The sequence below is a fragment of the Pocillopora damicornis genome, chromosome 7, assembly GCF_964200805.1.
Source record: "Pocillopora damicornis chromosome 7, jaPocDami1.2, whole genome shotgun sequence".
NCBI classification, from domain to species: Eukaryota; Metazoa; Cnidaria; class Anthozoa; order Scleractinia; family Pocilloporidae; genus Pocillopora; species Pocillopora damicornis.
In genome coordinates, this window is record NC_142676.1 from 14,805,586 (window position 1) to 14,825,284 (window position 19,699).

The following is a 19,699-nucleotide window of genomic DNA, read 5'->3' on the forward strand; positions in this document are numbered from 1 at the left end:
TTTTCATCAAGAAATGGGCCAGGAATATTCCACAATAGTGCAAATAATCGTGAAGGCGGATTGCAGAAAAGCGATTGCGTGACGCTCGGTAAGCTGTAAGATGACATGTTATTATATACCAGACGTAAAAACTCTTCAGATTCTTAGTCTGCATTTTGTACCCACTCTGCAGTCTGCAGTCTATATTTTGTATCCGGTCTGCAGTCTGCTGTCTGCATTTTTTACTAACAGGTATCCGTGGCACCAATACAGTTTATTTTTGGTTACATTTATTCGCAAAACACACATAATCTCCCACAAAATACCTGTGAGTGAGGGAATTCGACATTTTCGTTCTTTCCCACATTAATATTCTTCTCTCCTTTTGTAAGAATGTAGACATCACTCACAATGTTTCAAGTAATCCACCCACCCTACAAAAAAGGAACTCTTGCACGCATAGCATGCCCATGTTTTGAAATAGGTGTATGCCCTTGGCCAGACTTGAGCGCACTATTTCAGTATACTAGTCCGACACCCGTAGTATCACTACACTTGATTCCAAGGATCCAGTACCATCCAGGTATCCCAGTTACCCTGCTCACAGGGTCTAGTTTTTTTTTTTTCCTCCGCCACAAAATGGAAAAATTGCGCAATAGTACCCAGAGGTCATTGGGCCCTCGACACCATGACAACTGACTGTGATCCAATGAGGTGTTCACATGCTGATCACGCGTGTTATCTTGATGATGATTGACGTTGTCATGCACAGACAGGGCCTGGTCACATGACGAATCACGAGCTTTTGCTTTCAACGTAATTAGATTGCCATTTCCTGGAGCATTCTGGCGCAAACGCTCAAAATACTTACAGACGCATATACAAGTCGTATTAATCGCGGCTAATCCACACTGAAGATGTTATTGAGCGGTAATTTTGGAACGGATTGAGGCGCGAACGCTTGAAAGCCGTGAAAGCCTTGAATGCCTTGTATGCTAAGTATGCCAATGTCTTAGTTGAAAAACGTTCACTTGTTGTAAAAAGCAAAATCTGAAATCTGAAACCAAACTGCATATACTCTATGCAATCTATTGAACAACGCTACTACCGTGAGACTGAAGAACATAACTATAATGGATGCAACGAAATGCGAAGAAAGACGACATATTGGATTCACTTGATGGCAAGGAACGTAGCTACGATAACAGTACGAATGGTATTAATTTCACGATCAGAAAGGTGAATCTTATGTTTGTTTTCATTGTAGTTGTATGGATATTCTTTTTTAATAAATACGTGATCCAAAACCCTGTGTTTTTTGTGTATAATGTTATTATGTTAAATATTGTTTACGCAATTGTCTTGTCACAGGCGGCCCAAGCTCACGTCTCGAGAAAAAGCCAACGATTAATTCATGAACGCGTCACGCGCTGTGTGACTCGGTGTTAAGTTACGAGAGGAGCTGCACGTTATAAGGAATAGTATAGGGAACGAAGTATAGTCGATTTACAACGATACATATTTCGAAATATAAAAAAAAATTTTTCTCGTAAAATCAATAAAACTTACTCATACTCTGTGTATCCGTTGTATTTTCTGGCGATTTCTGCCGTTTTAAGCTTGCTTTACCATCACTGATATTCACGTCATCTACTTTTATTACGTTGGTAAAATCTGTACAGACATCACACCAACCAACTCGCGCGCAAAGTAAGAAGACTACATTGAAGGCTTGAAATAATATTGCGATCGATTTTCATCAAGAAATGGGCCAGGAATATTCCACAATAGTGCAAATAATCGTGAAGGCGGATCGCAGAAAAGCGATTGCGTGACGCTCGGTAAGCTGTAAGATGACATGTTATTATATACCAGACGTAAAAACTCTTCAGATTCTTAGTCTGCATTTTGTACCTAGTCTGCAGTCTATATTTTGTATCCGGTCTGCAGTCTGCTTTCTGCATTTTGTACTTACAGGTATCCGTGGCTCCAATACAGTTTATTTTTGGTTACATTTATTCGCAAAACACACATTATTTACCACAAAATACCTGTGAGTGAGGTAATTCGACATTTTCGTTCTTTCCCACATTAATATTCTTCTCTCCTTTTGTAAGAATGTAGACATCACTCACAATGTTTCAAGTAATCCACGGTTATCCACCCACCCTACAAAAAAGTAACTCTTGCATGCATAGCATGTCTATGTTTTGAAATAGGTGTATGCCCTTGGCCAGACTTGATCGCACTATTTCAGTATGCTAGTCCGACACCCGTAGTATCACTACACTTAATTCCAAGGATCCAGTACCATCCAGGTATCCCAGTTACCCTGCTCACAGGGTCTAGTTTTTTTTTTTTTTTTCCTCCGCCACAAAATGGAAAAATTGCGCAATAGTACCCAGAGTTCATTGGGCCCTCAACACCATGACAACTAACTGTGATCCAATGAGGGTGAAGATGTTCACATGCTGATCACGTGTTATCTTTATGATGATTGACGTTGTCATGCATGGACAGATCCGGGTCACATGACGAGCACGAGATTTTCTTTTGTCGGTCGTTTCGTATTTCAACGTGTTTGGATTACGATCACCTGAAGCGTTATAGCGCAAACGCTCGAAATACTTACAGACGCATACACAAGTCGTATTGTTCGCGGTCAGTCCACACTAAAAGATGTTATTGAGCGGTAATTTTGGACCGGATTGAGTCGCGAACTGTGTATCCGTTGTAGTTTCTGGTGACTTCTGCCGTTTTAAGCTTGCTTTACCATCACTGTTATTCACATCATCTACTTTTATTACGTTGGTAAAATCTGTACAGACATCACACAAACCAACTCGCGCACAAAATAAGAAGAGTATATTGAAGGCTTGAAATTATATTACGATCGATTTTCATCAAGAAATGGGCCAGGAATTTTCCACAATAGTGCAAATAATCGTGAAGGCTGATCGAGGAAAAGCGATTGCGTGACGCTCGGTAAGCTGTAAGATGACATGTTATTATTTACCAGACGTAAAAACTCTTCAGATTCTCAGTCTGCATTTTGTACCCACTCTGCAGTCTCCAGTCTATATTTTGTATCCGGTCTGCTGTCTGCATTTTGTACTAACAGGTATCTGTGGCACCAATACAGTTTACTTTTGGTTACATTTATTCGCACAACACACATAATCTACCACAGAATACCTGTGTGTGAGGTAATTCGACATTTTCGTTCTTTTCCACGTTAATACTCTTCTTTCCTTTTGTAAGAATGTTGACCACCAGTAATCCACCCACCCTACAAAAAATAACTCTTGCATGCATATCATGCCTATGTTTTAAAATAGGTGTATGCCCTTAGCCAGACTTGAGCTCACTATTTCAGTATACTAATCCGACACCCGTAGTATCACTACACTTGATTCCAAGGATCCAGTACCATCCAGGTATCCCAGTTACCCTGCTCACAGGGTCTAGTTTTTTTTTTTCCTCCGCCACAAAATGGAAAAATTGCGCAATAGTACCCAGAGGTCATTGGGCCCTCAATACCATGACAACTAACTGTGATCCAATGAGGTGTTCACATACTGATCACGCGTGTTATCCCTCAACTCCATGACAACTAACTGTGATCCAATGAGGTGTTCACATGCTGATCACGCGTGTTATCTTGATGATGATTGACGTCGTCATGCACAGACAGGGCCGGGTCACATGAGAAACACGAGATTTTGCTTATAAAACTCTTAGGTCAGTTGTTTTGTATTTCAACGTATTTGGATTGCGATCTCCTGGAGCATTATAGCGCAAACGCGCAAAATACTTACAGACGCATATACAAGTCGTATTAATCGCGGCTAATCTACACTGAAAGATGTTATTGAGCGGTAATTTTGGAACGGCTTGAGTCGCGAACGCTTGAAAGCCATGAAAGCCTTGAATGCCTTGTATGCTAAGTATGCCAATGTCTTAGTTGAAAAATGTTCACTTGTTGTAAAAAGCAAAATCTGAAATCTGAAACCAAACTGCATATACTCTATGCAATCTATTGAACAACGCTACTACCGTGAGACTGAAGAACATAGCTATAAGGGATGCAAACTGCTTGTGAAGAAAGACGACATGTTGGATTCACTTGATGGCAAGGAACGTAGCTACGATAACAGTACGAATGGTATTAATTTCACGATCAGAAAGGTGAATCTTACGTTTGTTTTCATTGTAGTTGTATGGATATTCTTTTTTAATAAATACGTGATCCAAAACCCTGTGTTTTTTTGTGTATAATGTTGTTATGTTAAATATTGTTTACGCAATTGTCTTGTCACAAGCGGCCCAAGCTCACGTCTCGAGAAAAAGCCAACGATTAATTTATGAACGCGTCACGCGTTGTGTGACTCGGTGTTAAGTTACGAGAGGAACTGCACGTTATAAGGAATAGTACAGGAAACGAAGTATGGTCGATTTACAACGATACATATTTCGAATTTGAACATTTTTCTCGTAAAGTCAATAAAAATTACTTATACCCTGTGTATCCGTTGTATCTTCTGGCGATTTCTGCCGTTTAAGCTTGCTTTACCATCACTGTTGTTCACATCATCTACTTTTATTACGTTGATAAAATCTGTACAGACATCACACCAACCAACTCGCGCGCAAAGTAATAAGACTATATTGAAGGCTTGAAATAATATTGCGATCGATTTTCATCAAGAAATGGGCCAGGAATATTCCTCAATACTGCAAATAATCGTGAAGGCGGATCGCAGAAAAGCGATTGCGTGACGCTCGGTAAGCTGTAAGATGACATGTTATTATATACCTGACGTAAAAACTCTTCAGATTCTTAGTCTGCATTTTGTACCCACTCTGCAGTCTGCAGTCTATATTTTGTATCCGGTCTGCAGTCTGCTGTCTGCATTTTGTACTAACAGGTATCTGTGACACCAATACAGTTTATTTTTGGTTACATTTATTCGCAGAACACACGTAATCTACCACAAAATACCTGTGAGTGAGGTAATTTGACATTTTCGTTCTTTCCCACATTAATATTCTTCTCTCCTTTTGTAAGAATGTAGACATCACTCACAATGTTTCAAGTAATCCACCCACCCCACAAAAAAGTAACTCTTGCATGCATACCATGCCTATGTTTTGAAATACGTCTATGCCCTTGGCTAGACTTGAGCGCACTATTTCAGTATACTAGTCCGACACCCGTAGTATCACTACACTTGATTCCAAGGATCCAGTACCATCCAGGTATCCCAGTTACCCTGCTCACAGGGTCTAGTTTTTTTTCCTCTGCCACAAAATGGAAAAATTGCGCAATAGTACCCAGTGGTCATTGCGCCCTCAACACCATGACAACTAACTGTGATCCAATGAGGGTGAAGGTGTTCAAATGCTGATCACGTGTTATCTTGATGATGATTGACGTTGTCATGCACGGACAGGTCCGGGTCACATGACGAACACGAGATTTTTCCTTAGAAAACTCTTTTGTCGCTCGTTTTGTATTTCAACGTGTTCTGATTACGATCACCTGAAGCATTATAGCGCAAACGCTCGAAATACTTACAGACGCATACACAAGTCGTATTGTTCGCCGACAATCCACACTAAAAGATGTTATTGAGCGGTAATTTTGGACCGGATTGAGTCGCGAACTGTGTATCCGTTGTAGTTTCTAGTGATTTCTGCCGTTTTAAGCTTGCTTTACCATTACTGTTATTCACATCATCTACTTTTGTTACGTTGGTAAAATCTGTACAGACATCACACAAACCAACTCGCGCACAAAGTAAGAAGAGTATATTGAAGGCTTGAAATTATATTACGATCGATTTTCATCAAGAAATGGGCCAGGAATTTTCCACAATAGTGCAAATAATCGTGAAGGCTGATCGAGGAAAAGCGATTGCGTGACGCTTGGTAAGCTGTAAGATGACATGTTATTATTTACCAGACGTAAAAACTCTTCAGATTCTTAGTCTGCATTTTGTACCCACTCTGCAGTCTCCAGTCTATATTTTGTATCCGGTCTACTGACTGCATTTTGTACTAACAGGTATCTGTGGCACCAAATTTATTTACAGTTATTTTTGGTTACATTTATCCGCACAACACACATAATCTACCACAAAATACCTGTGTGTGAGGTAATTCGACATTTTCGTTCTTTTCCACGTTAATCTTCTTCTTTCCTTTTGTAAGAATGTTGACCACCAGTAATCCACCCACCCTACAAAAAATAACTCTTGCATGCATAGCATGCCTATGTTTTGAAATAGGTGTATGCCCTTAGCCAGACTTGAGCTCACTATTTCAGTATACTAATCCGACACCCGTAGTATCTCTACACTTGATTCCAAGGATCCAGTACCATCCAGGTATCCCAGTTACCCTGCTCACAGGGTCTAGTTTTTTACTGGGATACCTGTGGTAGCCCAGTCATAAAATGCCTTTGTTTTTTACTGGGATACCTGTGGTAGCCCAGTCATAAAATGCCTTTGTTTTTTTGTCTTTTTTTTTTTTTTTTTTTTTCCTCCGCCACAAAATGGAAAAATTGCGCAATAGTACCCAGAGGTCATTGGGCCCTCAATACCATGACAACTAACTCTGATCCAATGAGGTGTTCACATACTGATCACGCGTGTTATCCCTCAACTCCATGACAACTAACTGTGATCCAATGAGGTGTTCACATGCTGATCACGCGTGTTATCTTGATGATGATTGACGTTGTCATGCATAGACAGGGCCGGGTCACATGACAAAAACGAGATTTTGCTTATAAAACTCTTAGGTCATTTGTTTTGTATTTCAACGTATTTGGATTGCGATCTCCTGGAGCATTATAGCGCAAACGCGCAAAATACTTACAGACGCATATACAAGTCGTATTAATCGCGGCTAATCCACACTGAAAGATGTTATTGAGCGGTAATTTTGGAACGGATTGAGTCGCGAACGCTTGAAAGCCATGAAAGCCTTGAATGCCTTGTATGCTAAGTATGCCAATGTCTTAGATGAAAAATGTTCACTTGTTGTAAAAAGCAAAATCTGAAAACTGAAACCAAACTGCATATACTCTATGCAATCTATTGAACAACGCTACTACCGTGAGACTGAAGAACATAGCTATAAGGGATGCAAACTGCTTGTGAAGAAAGACGACATGTTGGATTCACTTGATGGCAAGGAACGTAGCTACGATAACAGTACGAATGGTATTAATTTCACGATCAGAAAGGTGAATCTTACGTTTGTTTTCATTGTAGTTGTATGGATATTCTTTTTTAATAAATACGTGATCCAAAACCCTGTGTTTTTTTGTGTATAATATTGTTATGTTAAATATTGTTTACGCAATTGTCTAGTCACAAGCGGCCCAAGCTCACGTCTCGAGAAAAAGCCAACGATTAATTTATGAACGCGTCACGCGTTGTGTGACTCGGTGTTAAGTTACGAGAGGAACTGCACGTTATAAGGAATAGTACAGGGAACGAAGTATGGTCGATTTACAACGATACATATTTCGAAATATGAACATTTTTCTCGTAAAGTCAATAAAAATTACTCATACCCTGTGTATCCGTCGTATTTTCTGGCGATTTCTGCCGTTTTAAGCTTGCTTTACCATCACTGTTGTTCACATCATCTACTTTTATTACGTTGATAAAATCTGTACAGACATCACACCAACCAACTCGCGCGCAAAGTAATAAGACTATATTGAAGGTTTGAAATAATATTGCGATCGATTTTCATCAAGAAATGGGCCAGGAATATTCCTCAATACTGCAAATAATCGTGAAGGCGGATCGCAGAAAAGCGATTGCGTGACGCTCGGTAAGCTGTAAGATGACATGTTATTATATACCTGACGTAAAAACTCTTCAGATTCTTAGTCTGCATTTTGTACCCACTCTGCAGTCTGCAGTCTATATTTTGTATCCGGTCTGCAGTCTGCTGTCTGCATTTTGTACTAACAGGTATCTGTGACACCAATACAGTTTATTTTTGGTTACATTTATTCGCAGAACACACGTAATCTACCACAAAATACCTGTGAGTGAGGTAATTTGACATTTTCGTTCTTTCCCACATTAATATTCTTCTCTCCTTTTGTAAGAATGTAGACATCACTCACAATGTTTCAAGTAATCCACCCACCCTACAAAAAAGTAACTCTTGCATGCATACCATGCCTATGTTTTGAAATCGTCTATGCCCTTGGCCAGACTTGAGCGCACTATTTCAGTATACTAGTCCGACACCCGTAGTATCACTATACTTGATTCCAAGGATCCAGTACCATCCAGGTATCCCAGTTACCCTGCTCACAGGGTCTAGTTTGTCTTTTTTTTTTTTTTTTTTTCCTCCGCCACAAAATGGAAAAATTGCGCAATAGTACCCAGTGGTCATTGGGCCCTCAACACCATGACAACTAATTGTGATCCAATGAGGGTGAAGGTGTTCACATGCTGATCACGTGTTATCTTGATGATGATTGACGTTGTCATGCACGGACAGGTCCGGGTCACATGACGAACACGAGATTGTTGCTTAGAAAACTCTTTTGTCGGTCGTTTTGTATTTCAATGTGTTTGGATTACGATCACCTGAAGCATTATGGCGCAAACGCTCGAAATACTTACAGACGCATACACAAGTCGTATTGTTCGCGGCCAATCCACACTAAAAGATGTTATTGAGCGGTAATTTTGGACCGGATTGAGTCGCGAACTGTGTATCCGTTGTAGTTTCTGGTGACTTCTGCCGTTTTAAGCTTGCTTTGCTATCACTGTTATTCACATCATCTACTTTTATTACGTTGGTAAAATCTGTACAGACATCACACAAACCAACTCGCGCACAAAGTAAGAAGACAATATTGAAGGCTTGAAATTATATTACGATCGATTTTCATCAAGAAATGGGCCACGAATTTTCCACAATAGTGTAAATAATCGTGAAGGCTGATCGAGGAAAAGCGATTGCGTGACGCTCGGTAAGCTGTAAGATGATATTTTATTATTTACCAGACGTAAAAACTCTTCAGATTCTCAGTCTGCATTTTGTACCCACTCTGCAGTCTCCATATTTTGTATCCGGTCTGCTGTCTGCATTTTATACTAATAGGTATCTGTGGCACCAATACAGTTTATTTTTGGTTACATTTATTCGCACAGCACACATAATCTACCACAAAATACCTGTGTGAGAGGTAATTCGACATTTTCGTTCTTTTCCACGTTATTACTCTTCTTTCCTTTTGTAAGAATGTAGACCACAAGTAATCCAACCACCCTACAAAAAATAACTCTTGCATGCATAGCATGCCTATGTTTTGAAATAGGTGTATGCCCTTAGCCAGACTTGAGCTCCCTATTTCAGTATATTAATCTGACACCCGTAGTATCACTACACTTGATTCCAAGGATCCAGTACCATCCAGGTATCCCAGTTACCCTGCTCACAGGGTCTAGTTTTTTCCTCCGCCACAAAATGGAAAAACTGCGCAATAGTACCCAGAGGTCATTGGGCCCTCAACACCATGACAACTAACTGTGATCCAATGAGGGTGAAGGTGTTCACATGCTGATCACGTGTTATCTTGATGATGATTGACGTTGTCATGCACGGACAGGTCCGGGTCACATGACGAGCACGAGATTTTTGCTTAGAAAACTCTTTTGTCGGTCGTTTTATATTTCAACGTGTTTGGATTATGATCACCTGAAGCATTATAGCGCAAACGCTCGAAATACTTACAGACGCATACACAAGTCGTATTGTTCGCGGCCAATCCACACTAAAAGATGTTATTGAGCGGTAATTTTGGACCGGATTGAGTCGCGAACTGTGTATCCGTTGTAGTTTCTGGTGATTTCTGCCGTTTTAAGCTTGCTTTACCATCACTGTTATTCACATCATCTATTTATATTACGTTGGTAAAAACTGTACAGACATCACACAAACCAACTCGCGCACAAAGTAAGAAGACTATATTGAAGGCTTGAAATTGTATTACGATCGATTTTCATCAAGAAATGGGCCAGGAATTTTCCACAATAGTGCAAATAATCGTGAAGACTGATCGAGGAAAAGCGATTGCGTGACGCTCGGTAAGCTGTGAGATGACATGTTATTATTTACCAGACGTAAAAACTCTTCAGATTCTGTCTGCATTTTGTACCCACTCTGCAGTCTATATTTTGTATCCGATCTGCTGTCTGCATTTTGTTCTAATAGGTATCTGTGGCACCAATACAGTTTATTTTTGGTTACATTTATTCGCACAACACACATAATCTACCACAAAATACCTGTGTGTGAGATAATTCGACATTTTCGTTCTTTTCCACGTTAATACTCTTCTTTCCTTTTGTAAGAATGTAGACCACAAGTAATCCACCCACCCTACAAAAAATATTTCAGTATACTAATCCGACACCCGTAGTATCACTACACTTGATTCCAAGGATCCAGTACCATCCAGGTATCCCAGTTACCCTGCTCACAGGGTCTAGTGCTTATAAAACTCTTTGGTCAGTTATTTTGTATTTCAACGTAATTAGATTGCGATTTCCTGGAGGATTCTGGCGCAAACGCTCAAAATACTTACAGACGCATATACAAGTCGTATTAATCGCGGCTAATCCACACTGAAAGATGTTATTGAGCGGTAATTTTGGAACGGATTGAGTCGCGAACGCTTGAAAGCCATGAAAGCCTTGAATACCTTGTAAGCTAAGTATGCCAATGTCTTAGTTGAAAAACGTTCACTTGTTGTAAAAAGCAAAATCTGAAATCTGAAACCAAACTGCATATACTCTATGCAATCTATTGAACAACACTACTGAAGAACATAACTATAACGGATGCAAACTGCTTGTGAAGAAAGACGACATATTGGATTCACTTGATGGCAAGGAACGTAGCTACGATAACAGTACGAATGGTATTAATTTCACGATCAGAAAGGTGAATCTTATGTTTGTTTTCATTGTAGTTTTATGGATATTCTTTTTTAATAAATACGTGATCCAAAACCCTGTGTTTTTTTGTGTATAATGTTATGTTAAATATTGTTTACGCAATTGTCTTGTCACAGGCAGCCCAAGCTCACGTCTCGAGAAAAAGCCAACGATTAATTCATGAACGCGTCACGCGTTGTGTGACTCGGTGTTAAGTTACGAGAGGAACTGCACGTTATAAGGAATAGTATAGGGAACGAAGTATGGTCGATTTACAACGACATATTTCGAAATATGAACATTTTTCTCGTAAAATCAATAAAACTTACTCATACCCTGTGTATCCGTTGTATTTTCTGGCGATTTCTGCCGTTTTAAGCTTGCTTTACCATCACTGTTGTTCACGTCATCTACTTTTATTACGTTGATAAAATCTGTACAGACATCACACCAACCAACTCGCGCGCAAAGTAAGAAGAGTATATTGAAGGCTTGAAATAATATTGCGATCGATTTTCATCAAGAAATGTGCCAGGAATATTCCACAATAGTGCAAATAATCGTGAAGGCGGATTGCAGAAAAGCGATTGCGTGACGCTCGGTAAGCTGTAAGATGACATGTTATTATATAACAGACGTAAAAACTCTTCAGATTCTTAGTCTGCATTTTGTACCCACTCTGCAGTCTGCAGTCTATATTTTGTATCCGGTCTGCAGTCTGCTGTCTGCATTTTGTACTAACAGGTATCCGTGGCACCAATACAGTTTATTTTTGGTTACATTTATTCGCAAAACACACGTAATCTACCACAAAATACCTGTGTGTGAGGTAATTCGACATTTTCGTTTTTTTTCACATTAATATTCTTCTCTCCTTTTGTAAGAATGTAGACATCACTCACAATGTTTCAAGTAATCCACCCACCCTACAAAAAAGTAACTCTTGCACGCATAGCATGCCTATGTTTTGAAATAGGTTATGCCCTTGGCCAGACTTAAGCGCACTATTTCAGTATACTAGTCCGACACCCGCAGTATCACTACACTTGATTCCAAGGATCCAGTACCATCCAGGTATCCCAGTTACCCTGCTCACAGGGTCTAGTTACGTTTCGTATCGTGTGTTTTTCCGGTGTGAAGCAACATGAGATGCCGGCGACTGACGAAATTACAAGTTATCTCGAAAATCAAACAACACCTAAACAAACAATTTTAGCTACCGATTTTCAGTGAATTTTTTAAAGAACAATTTTCTTTTAAGTGTCCTGACAATTTGAAGATTCAAAATAAATATTACGTTTAAAAATGCGAAAGTTATACACCAAAAAATTGATAAATAGGCCTGAAATGAAGTTCTATCTTGTTCTTGATTAAACGTTGCCTAGCACGTGACTAAAATCTACCCAGGCGGAGATCCAAAATGACGGTGGCGGTGGTGGCTTAATTATATCACTCAAAACTCGTTGCCGTTTGTGTCATTTGCTAAAGAGAGAATCGTTAATGTTTTCATTAAGACAGTATTGCCTTGGTTTTCTAATATTTACAATGATAGACAGTTAATTTCACTTTTCACCCACATTTACTTCCAACCTTTTCTTTTGAACCAGAAACAGAATTGATATACGTTTAAAACACATGACATCGTCCACCCTTGTCAAATGTAATAACATGATCATTTCAATTGTAATGCCTTCTTATCCCAACGTTACTTTGTTTTTTGCTGCGAACACTGAACTACTGCTCGTTCTCTAGATATGACAATCAACGACAAAATTCCCTGAACCAGATATCAATAAAACATAGTCCAAAAAATCATGTGTCAATTTACGAGTTTGCTCACAGAGCACTTTTATCTTTTATTTTAATCAGCCCTCGTCAATTATTGAGCTGAAGACAACTAATAGAAATCATTTTTATTTTTAATGTCGATTAATATATGTATTGACCAATGAATAAGAAGGAAAGAATGGGTAAACTTCATCTGATTGGTGCAAAAACATTATAAATACTGTACCCAGAAACGTGTATGTTCCGCCTTCATCCATATTCTTTTGGACCATTGACCGGAGTATATTGGTGGAAAAAGTGATTAGCGAGAATGGGTAAGTTATGATAAGTTAAACACAATTTATCGTAAGTACAAATAATTTTGTGAATAACGAAGCTAGATGTTCCTACTACAAAATTAATGCCTAATAACGTATCTTTTGGTGAAAAGGAGGTGACAAAAACTGCGCAATTAGTTTTAACAGCAAATACCTTTCAATCTGTTCACGATATACCCTTCCAAATAAAGAATATAGCTAAAATCATAATTCCCTTAAAAACATTGCAGTTGCCGAATTTATTGTTGTCATATTTTGTTAACGAAGAATCTTTTTATAAGGAATCGAGTTGTTGCGTCACTGGTAAAGGTGTGCATTTGTTGTTTACTCTTAGAATTCAGAGTTAAATCAGAGCCGGAAAACAAGCAAGGTAAGATCACTTTCTTTGTCGAATTTCCTTTTCTCTTCTTATGTGATACAAAACGAGTAACAACATAAATTCATGAAGAAAAAAACAACTATATTTTAAGATTGGCGAACGTGTGAGTATAACTGCCTTTATTTCCCTTTGAGAATGTAAAAGTTTTCAGAGATTTGGACGCTATTTGCTCTTCGTATTTTCTGCGTGTCTATTTCACTAGTTTAGCCAATAGTTCCATCTCGCAACTTGGTTAAAATCGTTGCTATCACATCTCGACTTGAACAACATTTAAGAACAGAACACGTTCGTGAAATGTCTCTGCATCGGCACTAGTCATTTAAGTGATGAGTACTGCAAGCGGCGAGAAAAGCGAGCTAAAGAAGTTCTAAACGACAAACTCGAAGCATTTTTAGATCACAAAGGTACTGCGTTCTAAACGTTATAAAAATACACTGAAAGTAACAACCTGTACCTAAGTACGCACATTCAGAAGGATCACGTACGAAAAGCCACAGCGGAGAATTGAGTGTTTATAGTTGTAAGGTGTGAGATAGAGTACGCACGTAAACAATGGGAACAATAATAACACTACGCGGAAAAACCTTTGATTTTACAGATTCCATTTGTTTGTTTTTATCGTGGAGATACAAGCTCAAACCAAAGCAGAAAACATTACCCTTTTTAGGAAACTTTCTGTCGAAGTTCAACAAGGAAATGTTGCATTAACAGGTTTGAATTTAAGCCTGAAGTGGAACATGTGTAACATGCCAGCGAACTTGGAAACGAATCCTTGAAGTAAGCTGTCGAGATGAATTTAAACCAGCTTTTACTGAACTATGCTTGAAAGAGTAGTACTCATTTTTCAGACATTTCATTTACCTTGAAGTGCATTAAACCGGTTGGTTCACATCAACGACGGTCCGGTCGTTTTTCAACCAAAACCATTCACCCGGAATTCCAAAACGTTCCTCAAACGCGCGAGGACAGCGGCAAATGAAAGCGCATGCTTCTAACACCAGAAGCAGAGAGCAAGAGCACCAAGCAGTCGTGCGACACTTTATCCCACCGATTTCAATGACAGTTTGCCAGGTTAAAGGATCTACCCCAAAACTGAAACAGACAAACTGGTTTGTGTTTTGGTTATTTCCAGGGAGAGATAGACCACCCTCCGGTTTCTCTTGGTTTTCACAAAAAAAAATCACTTAAAAACAAGTAAAACGTGTGGAGTTGTCACTGCGATGGTATTTAAGCCCTTACTCTGATGCTCTGACGCAAGTATAACTCAATTAGATTGACGGCTTGTCAGTGAGCAAAAGTAAATAGATTACTCTGTTTATTTTTAGACTTTTTGATAAATCCAAATATTTGTTAACCTTGGAGTTAAATAGCTCCCCTTGCCAGACAGTTACAACACCAATTTTAAGTCGCCTTTATAATCTATCATTTCATCTGTGAAAACCATCTGAAAAATATCTTGGGGGTCTGCCGTATTTTTGTCTCGAATGCCTTTTAAAATCTGCTGCTGTGACAAGGTTCTCTGAAGTACACCTGTAACGCAATTCTGGGTCTAGGCGGTTGCTTGGCCAATTAATCCAGCATTTTATAGTTCGCTATACAACATCATTAATCAACAAAGTTAAAAGTGTGAAAAACTGCGAGATTTTTTATAGGAGTAAAAAACTTCACGTTTAAAAGCGAGATGTGTGTAGGCAAATGTTCATGGAAAGTCGTAACGTTTCTTTCTTCTGTGGTTTGTTACTTTGGAGATTTGCCAAAATCAGCAAATATGGCTTTCGTACGGCAGAAAACATTAATTAGTCAATGATCTGATAGTCTGTTGTCCTTATCGCCCATAAGCCGCACTTAATCCCCTTGTGTTTTGATGAAGTATCTCATTCGAATTTAGTTTTCTGAAGGAAAGACCAGATTTACACACCCCATTGCAATAAACAAACGAGCAAAGTCTCACAGCTTAAAAATAAAAAAATTGAATTTACTTACCTTAACTTTGCTTGCCACTTACTTGCTGAACACAGGTAAATCTTCGTACACTAATTAATCGTGTAGGAGAGTGAATAATACTTTCCTTAAGATCACTAATTCTGTTGTTTTTTCAAAAAGTGTACTTACGCCTTTTTTTCCTCACGCACTCTCTAATTGAAGGGTGTCAGATTGTCACAGATACTTGTAACAATAATGTTTCAAAGTTTATTGGAAGCCTTTTAAATTACTTTTATTATTAATACAGAAATGAAATGCTTCGGTGAAGCCTCTCTCGTTAACTTGTTTTACCTCGATTTAACCGTGCGCGAAATGTATTTTATCCACCATTAGTTTTTCAACGTCGAAAAACGTACAATTAAACCATAACTGAAAAATTGTAAATATAATCATGTTCACCAGTTACAATTTTGAATCACATTTATTAACCAAACTTAAAATTGAAATGGGGTAACAAAACTAAACTTGTGTCAGACCTCAACGTAGTTCTAATAATAAAAAAAACCGCCCTATTCAAACATTTCAATTCGATTATTAATTTAAATGTCCAGTGTCAAATCAAACGCCAATGAATACTTTTTGTTTTCTTCTCAAAACAAACTTAAAACCAAACGTCAATACTACGAAACAGTTCTTCTGTGAAGCCTTACTCATAACCGCATTTCACGTAGTACTACAGCGTTCACTATTTGAGTACAGGTCAAATAACTTATCATTTCCAAAATAAACATCAACTTAACCACTTTTTTAAAAATCCATACGAACACAATCATTTCCCAATATGTACAACTCAACAATATCAAGTGAACCCTTATTTGAATTCTCATTAACAATAACCTTTCACTAATGACCTTTTCAAGTCAAATAACATCCAGTCAATGCAATTATCTCGACCTACAATGACTCAAAGTAAATGTTTGTTATGGTAAAAGAACTCTTTCCATATTCAACACTAACGTTCTGCAGGTCAAACAACTGCTGATAGATTTCTTCCTCGGGAGAGTTAACTGTTACATCGGGTGCTGGATGGCGTAACATCTCCTCTAGTACTGGCGTGAAAGCCTTGAGCCAGATTAACTCAGATTTGTTTCGTACTGCAATGCGCACGGAAGCATTTACGCAACAGACAGAAAGAGGCTGAACTCTCTTGCAGTTGCCACACTTGACAATACTGATACCGGAACAACTGGTGTCTATTAGCTTCTTTCGGCATTTACAACAAGATAGCCATTTCTTAAAGCTCTGCGCCAAATGTATTTTATCCACCATCAGTTTTTCAACGTCGAAAAGTGTTTCAAACGCTTCCTCGGTAGGTGCATTGAACTTCTCCTCAGTAGCAGATATTACTGTTTTGTGGTTCGTTGCCACGTACTTCATCCCATCGTATTTCTTAATTAACACATGTTCAATTATATAACACTTATTGTTCACCACCTGTTGAATTGCATCTCCCAAAAGTGTAAGCCGCATGATCCCCGTATTGTCTGTAATCGTGCAACGATTTAACATTGGTACGATGGAATTGTCCTTCATAGTTACTTGCTTAACACATTCGCCTTCAAAAGTTACGCACCCTTTCACCGAAATCACTTGATTTTCACACAGTGACGCAATTGCTTCTATGGCAGTGAAACCCTGCTGGTCATCTCCCGAACCATTTCCTTCTTCGTACTCGAAGTGAATGTCAAAATTATTGGCGGGTTCGATCCGACTTCGTCTCGTTAGCACTATATTCTCCTCTGCCATTCTACCACCACATCGCTTCCCACTGACATTTGATAACTTCACAGGTTCACGCGCTTCTTCATAACTCTTAAGAACTTTACGCTTGCTGAGATCATAACACACAGCTCGTCGCTTGTCACCTTCTTCCACTTGAAAATGAAACCTGAAGTACCGTAACGATCCTCTTTTCGCCGTTGAAACAGCTGAAACGTTATGAACGTAACCCTTGAGTTGAGCCTCGCTATTCATATTTGTTATGGACGCCGCGTTGCCGAACTAATAACTAGCTAACAACTTAACTTACCTCTTTTATACCAACTGTAAAATATTTACAACCAATGATAAAGGTTTATCCACTCTGGAAAATTTCATCATGTGATCAAAAAACATTCCACCAATCTAATTCCCTTTCGCCACCTTGAACTTCGCTCGATCACGTGCCCTTTCTTTGTAAACAAGTTGCATTCCTCACACGTTGTCATTGCAAAAGTTCAAAGTCCATATTTGATTTCAACTAATCGATACTCTACTTTCAAATCACGTTATCGCATACACTTTTCACGTGCTCACTCTACTTCCTCGCATTAGACTTTGCCCCATCACATGTCAATTCCTTGTAAACAACTTTCATTACTTCACGTTCACTTTTCGTAGAGTTCAAGGTCCATCTCGACAATAAAGAAAGAATTCCAATGTTGACGTTAACACCTTTAAAATACTCGTTCATAACCTTCATTTTCTTAAAAAACTTTAATTTTGCTTCAATTTACTTTCTCCAAGACTTATTTCCTGCCACTATTAAACTTCTGCCACTACTTATCCACGTGTTGAAAAAATGTTCCTCTAATCGCAATCGCTATCCTTATTTTACACTTTGACCTTTCACGTGTGTCTATCACCCAAATTTAACCTTTGCCCCATTGCGTGTCATCTTTTTGTAAAAAACTTGCATATTTTCACGTACGCTTCTCCTAAAGTTCAAACTTCATCTCCAGAAAAATCCATCGAAAACTTAGGTGCTTCTATTCGCGCTTATTCCCTATAAAAATTCCATACCTTCATTAACACCTTTGGTTTTCCACACCTTTAATTGTACTTCCAAATAACTCTTAAATTTTTTCCAAGACTTATTTTCTGCCGACCACTAAACTCGTGCCACCCCTTGTCCAAGTGTTAACTAAATATTCTACCAATCGCATTCCCTTTTCTATTTTACACTTTGACCTATCACATGCAACTGCATGTCAAAATCAACTCGAGTTTGTTGATCATCCACCCAATTGGTTATCACCTCTCTTTGCTGATTCGTTATTTTATATGTGTGCCTGTTCATTGGCTAATATCGATTCTTCCCTTCTCTATAAAACCCACATCTCGCACCTACAGTAACAATACATTACTAATTCTCCACTTCTCCCACAAACATGAGCAACCAACTCAGCCTGAAAGGTTACATACACGATACAACTGCTGTTTTGCAAAGCAGAAATGGATCCACTCACTACTTCACCTTCCTCTTCCAAATTAACGAGACGCAAAAACGACGAGCTGTATGTCACGACGATAGCAAACACAAGCTGGTAGAGAACTTCCAAGAATCGAAAAAACCTGCTCATATCATTAACATCAAAGAAAAGCCCAGTATCTTCGATGCAGAAGAACAACATCTAATCCTGGGCAAAAGATCTCGCATCGAACCAGCCGCTTTAGGCGACGTTCCGTTTGAATATGACACTACCACATCGCAGCAACCGCAAACCTCATTCACGGCTATTACAGAAATACAAATCCTCCCCCAAAATCATTTAGCCTCTGTCAGGGGGATAATTACACTGGACGCAGACTCTGTGCGAGAAGTCATCATGAAGGACGGATTTCTTGTTCCCATGTTAAATCGTTGCACCATTACTGACAGTACGGGTACCATCCGCCTGACACTGTGGGGTGATCTTATCCAACAAGCATCCAACCACAAATCTTACTCCGTTACCCAAGTACGCATAAAAACATACGACAATGCCAAGTACCTCACAACTACCCCGTCGACTACTCTTACTCCACTAGAAGAACACTTTAATCCTCCCAGCGACCAGCTCTTTCAAAGCCTCTTCGACATTGACGTCATATTTGTTGACAGGGTAACTCTCGCTGAAGCATTCCAAACTTGGCTTTCCTGTAATAAATGTCACCATTCAATGACGGAAAAGGCCATGCTAACCGAAACATCCACCATCATCAAGTGCTCCAACTGTAATGCAGTACAACCCATCTCCTCTTGCACTACTAGCGCTTCCGTACGCATCGCTATAAGAAATTCAAAGTACGAACTAATCTGGTTAAAGGCCTTCACCCCAATAATCGAGGAAATCCTCCATCAGTCTGACGCTAAACTAACATTAGACGCATCCGTAGAAGAACTTTACGAAGCAATTTTCAACACGAAGAATTTAACAGTTTCCTACAGTAACACATCAAACATCATAAAGAAGGTACAGTTTTCACATCCAAGAGATGCTGTCACTCCCTGAAAAAAGATTTCAGCTATG

At 39.0% G+C, this 19,699-nt stretch overlaps 2 protein-coding genes across 2 annotated transcripts; one reads left to right on the forward strand and one right to left on the reverse strand.

Moving 5' to 3' along the window:
- Positions 1 to 15,690: 15,690 nt before the first annotated feature.
- LOC113680134 (uncharacterized) lies at positions 15,691 to 18,889 on the reverse strand. The gene has a single exon (XM_027197127.2). It carries the CDS (start codon positions 17,400 to 17,402, stop codon positions 16,323 to 16,325), a length of 1,080 nt encoding a protein of 359 aa, XP_027052928.2. The 5' UTR covers positions 17,403 to 18,889; the 3' UTR covers positions 15,691 to 16,322.
- On the forward strand, positions 18,383 to 19,687 carry LOC149042748 (uncharacterized). Its single transcript, XM_089213743.1, has one exon. It carries the CDS (start codon positions 18,578 to 18,580, stop codon positions 19,679 to 19,681), a length of 1,104 nt encoding a protein of 367 aa, XP_089069869.1. The 5' UTR covers positions 18,383 to 18,577; the 3' UTR covers positions 19,682 to 19,687.
- Positions 19,688 to 19,699: the final 12 nt, after the last annotated feature.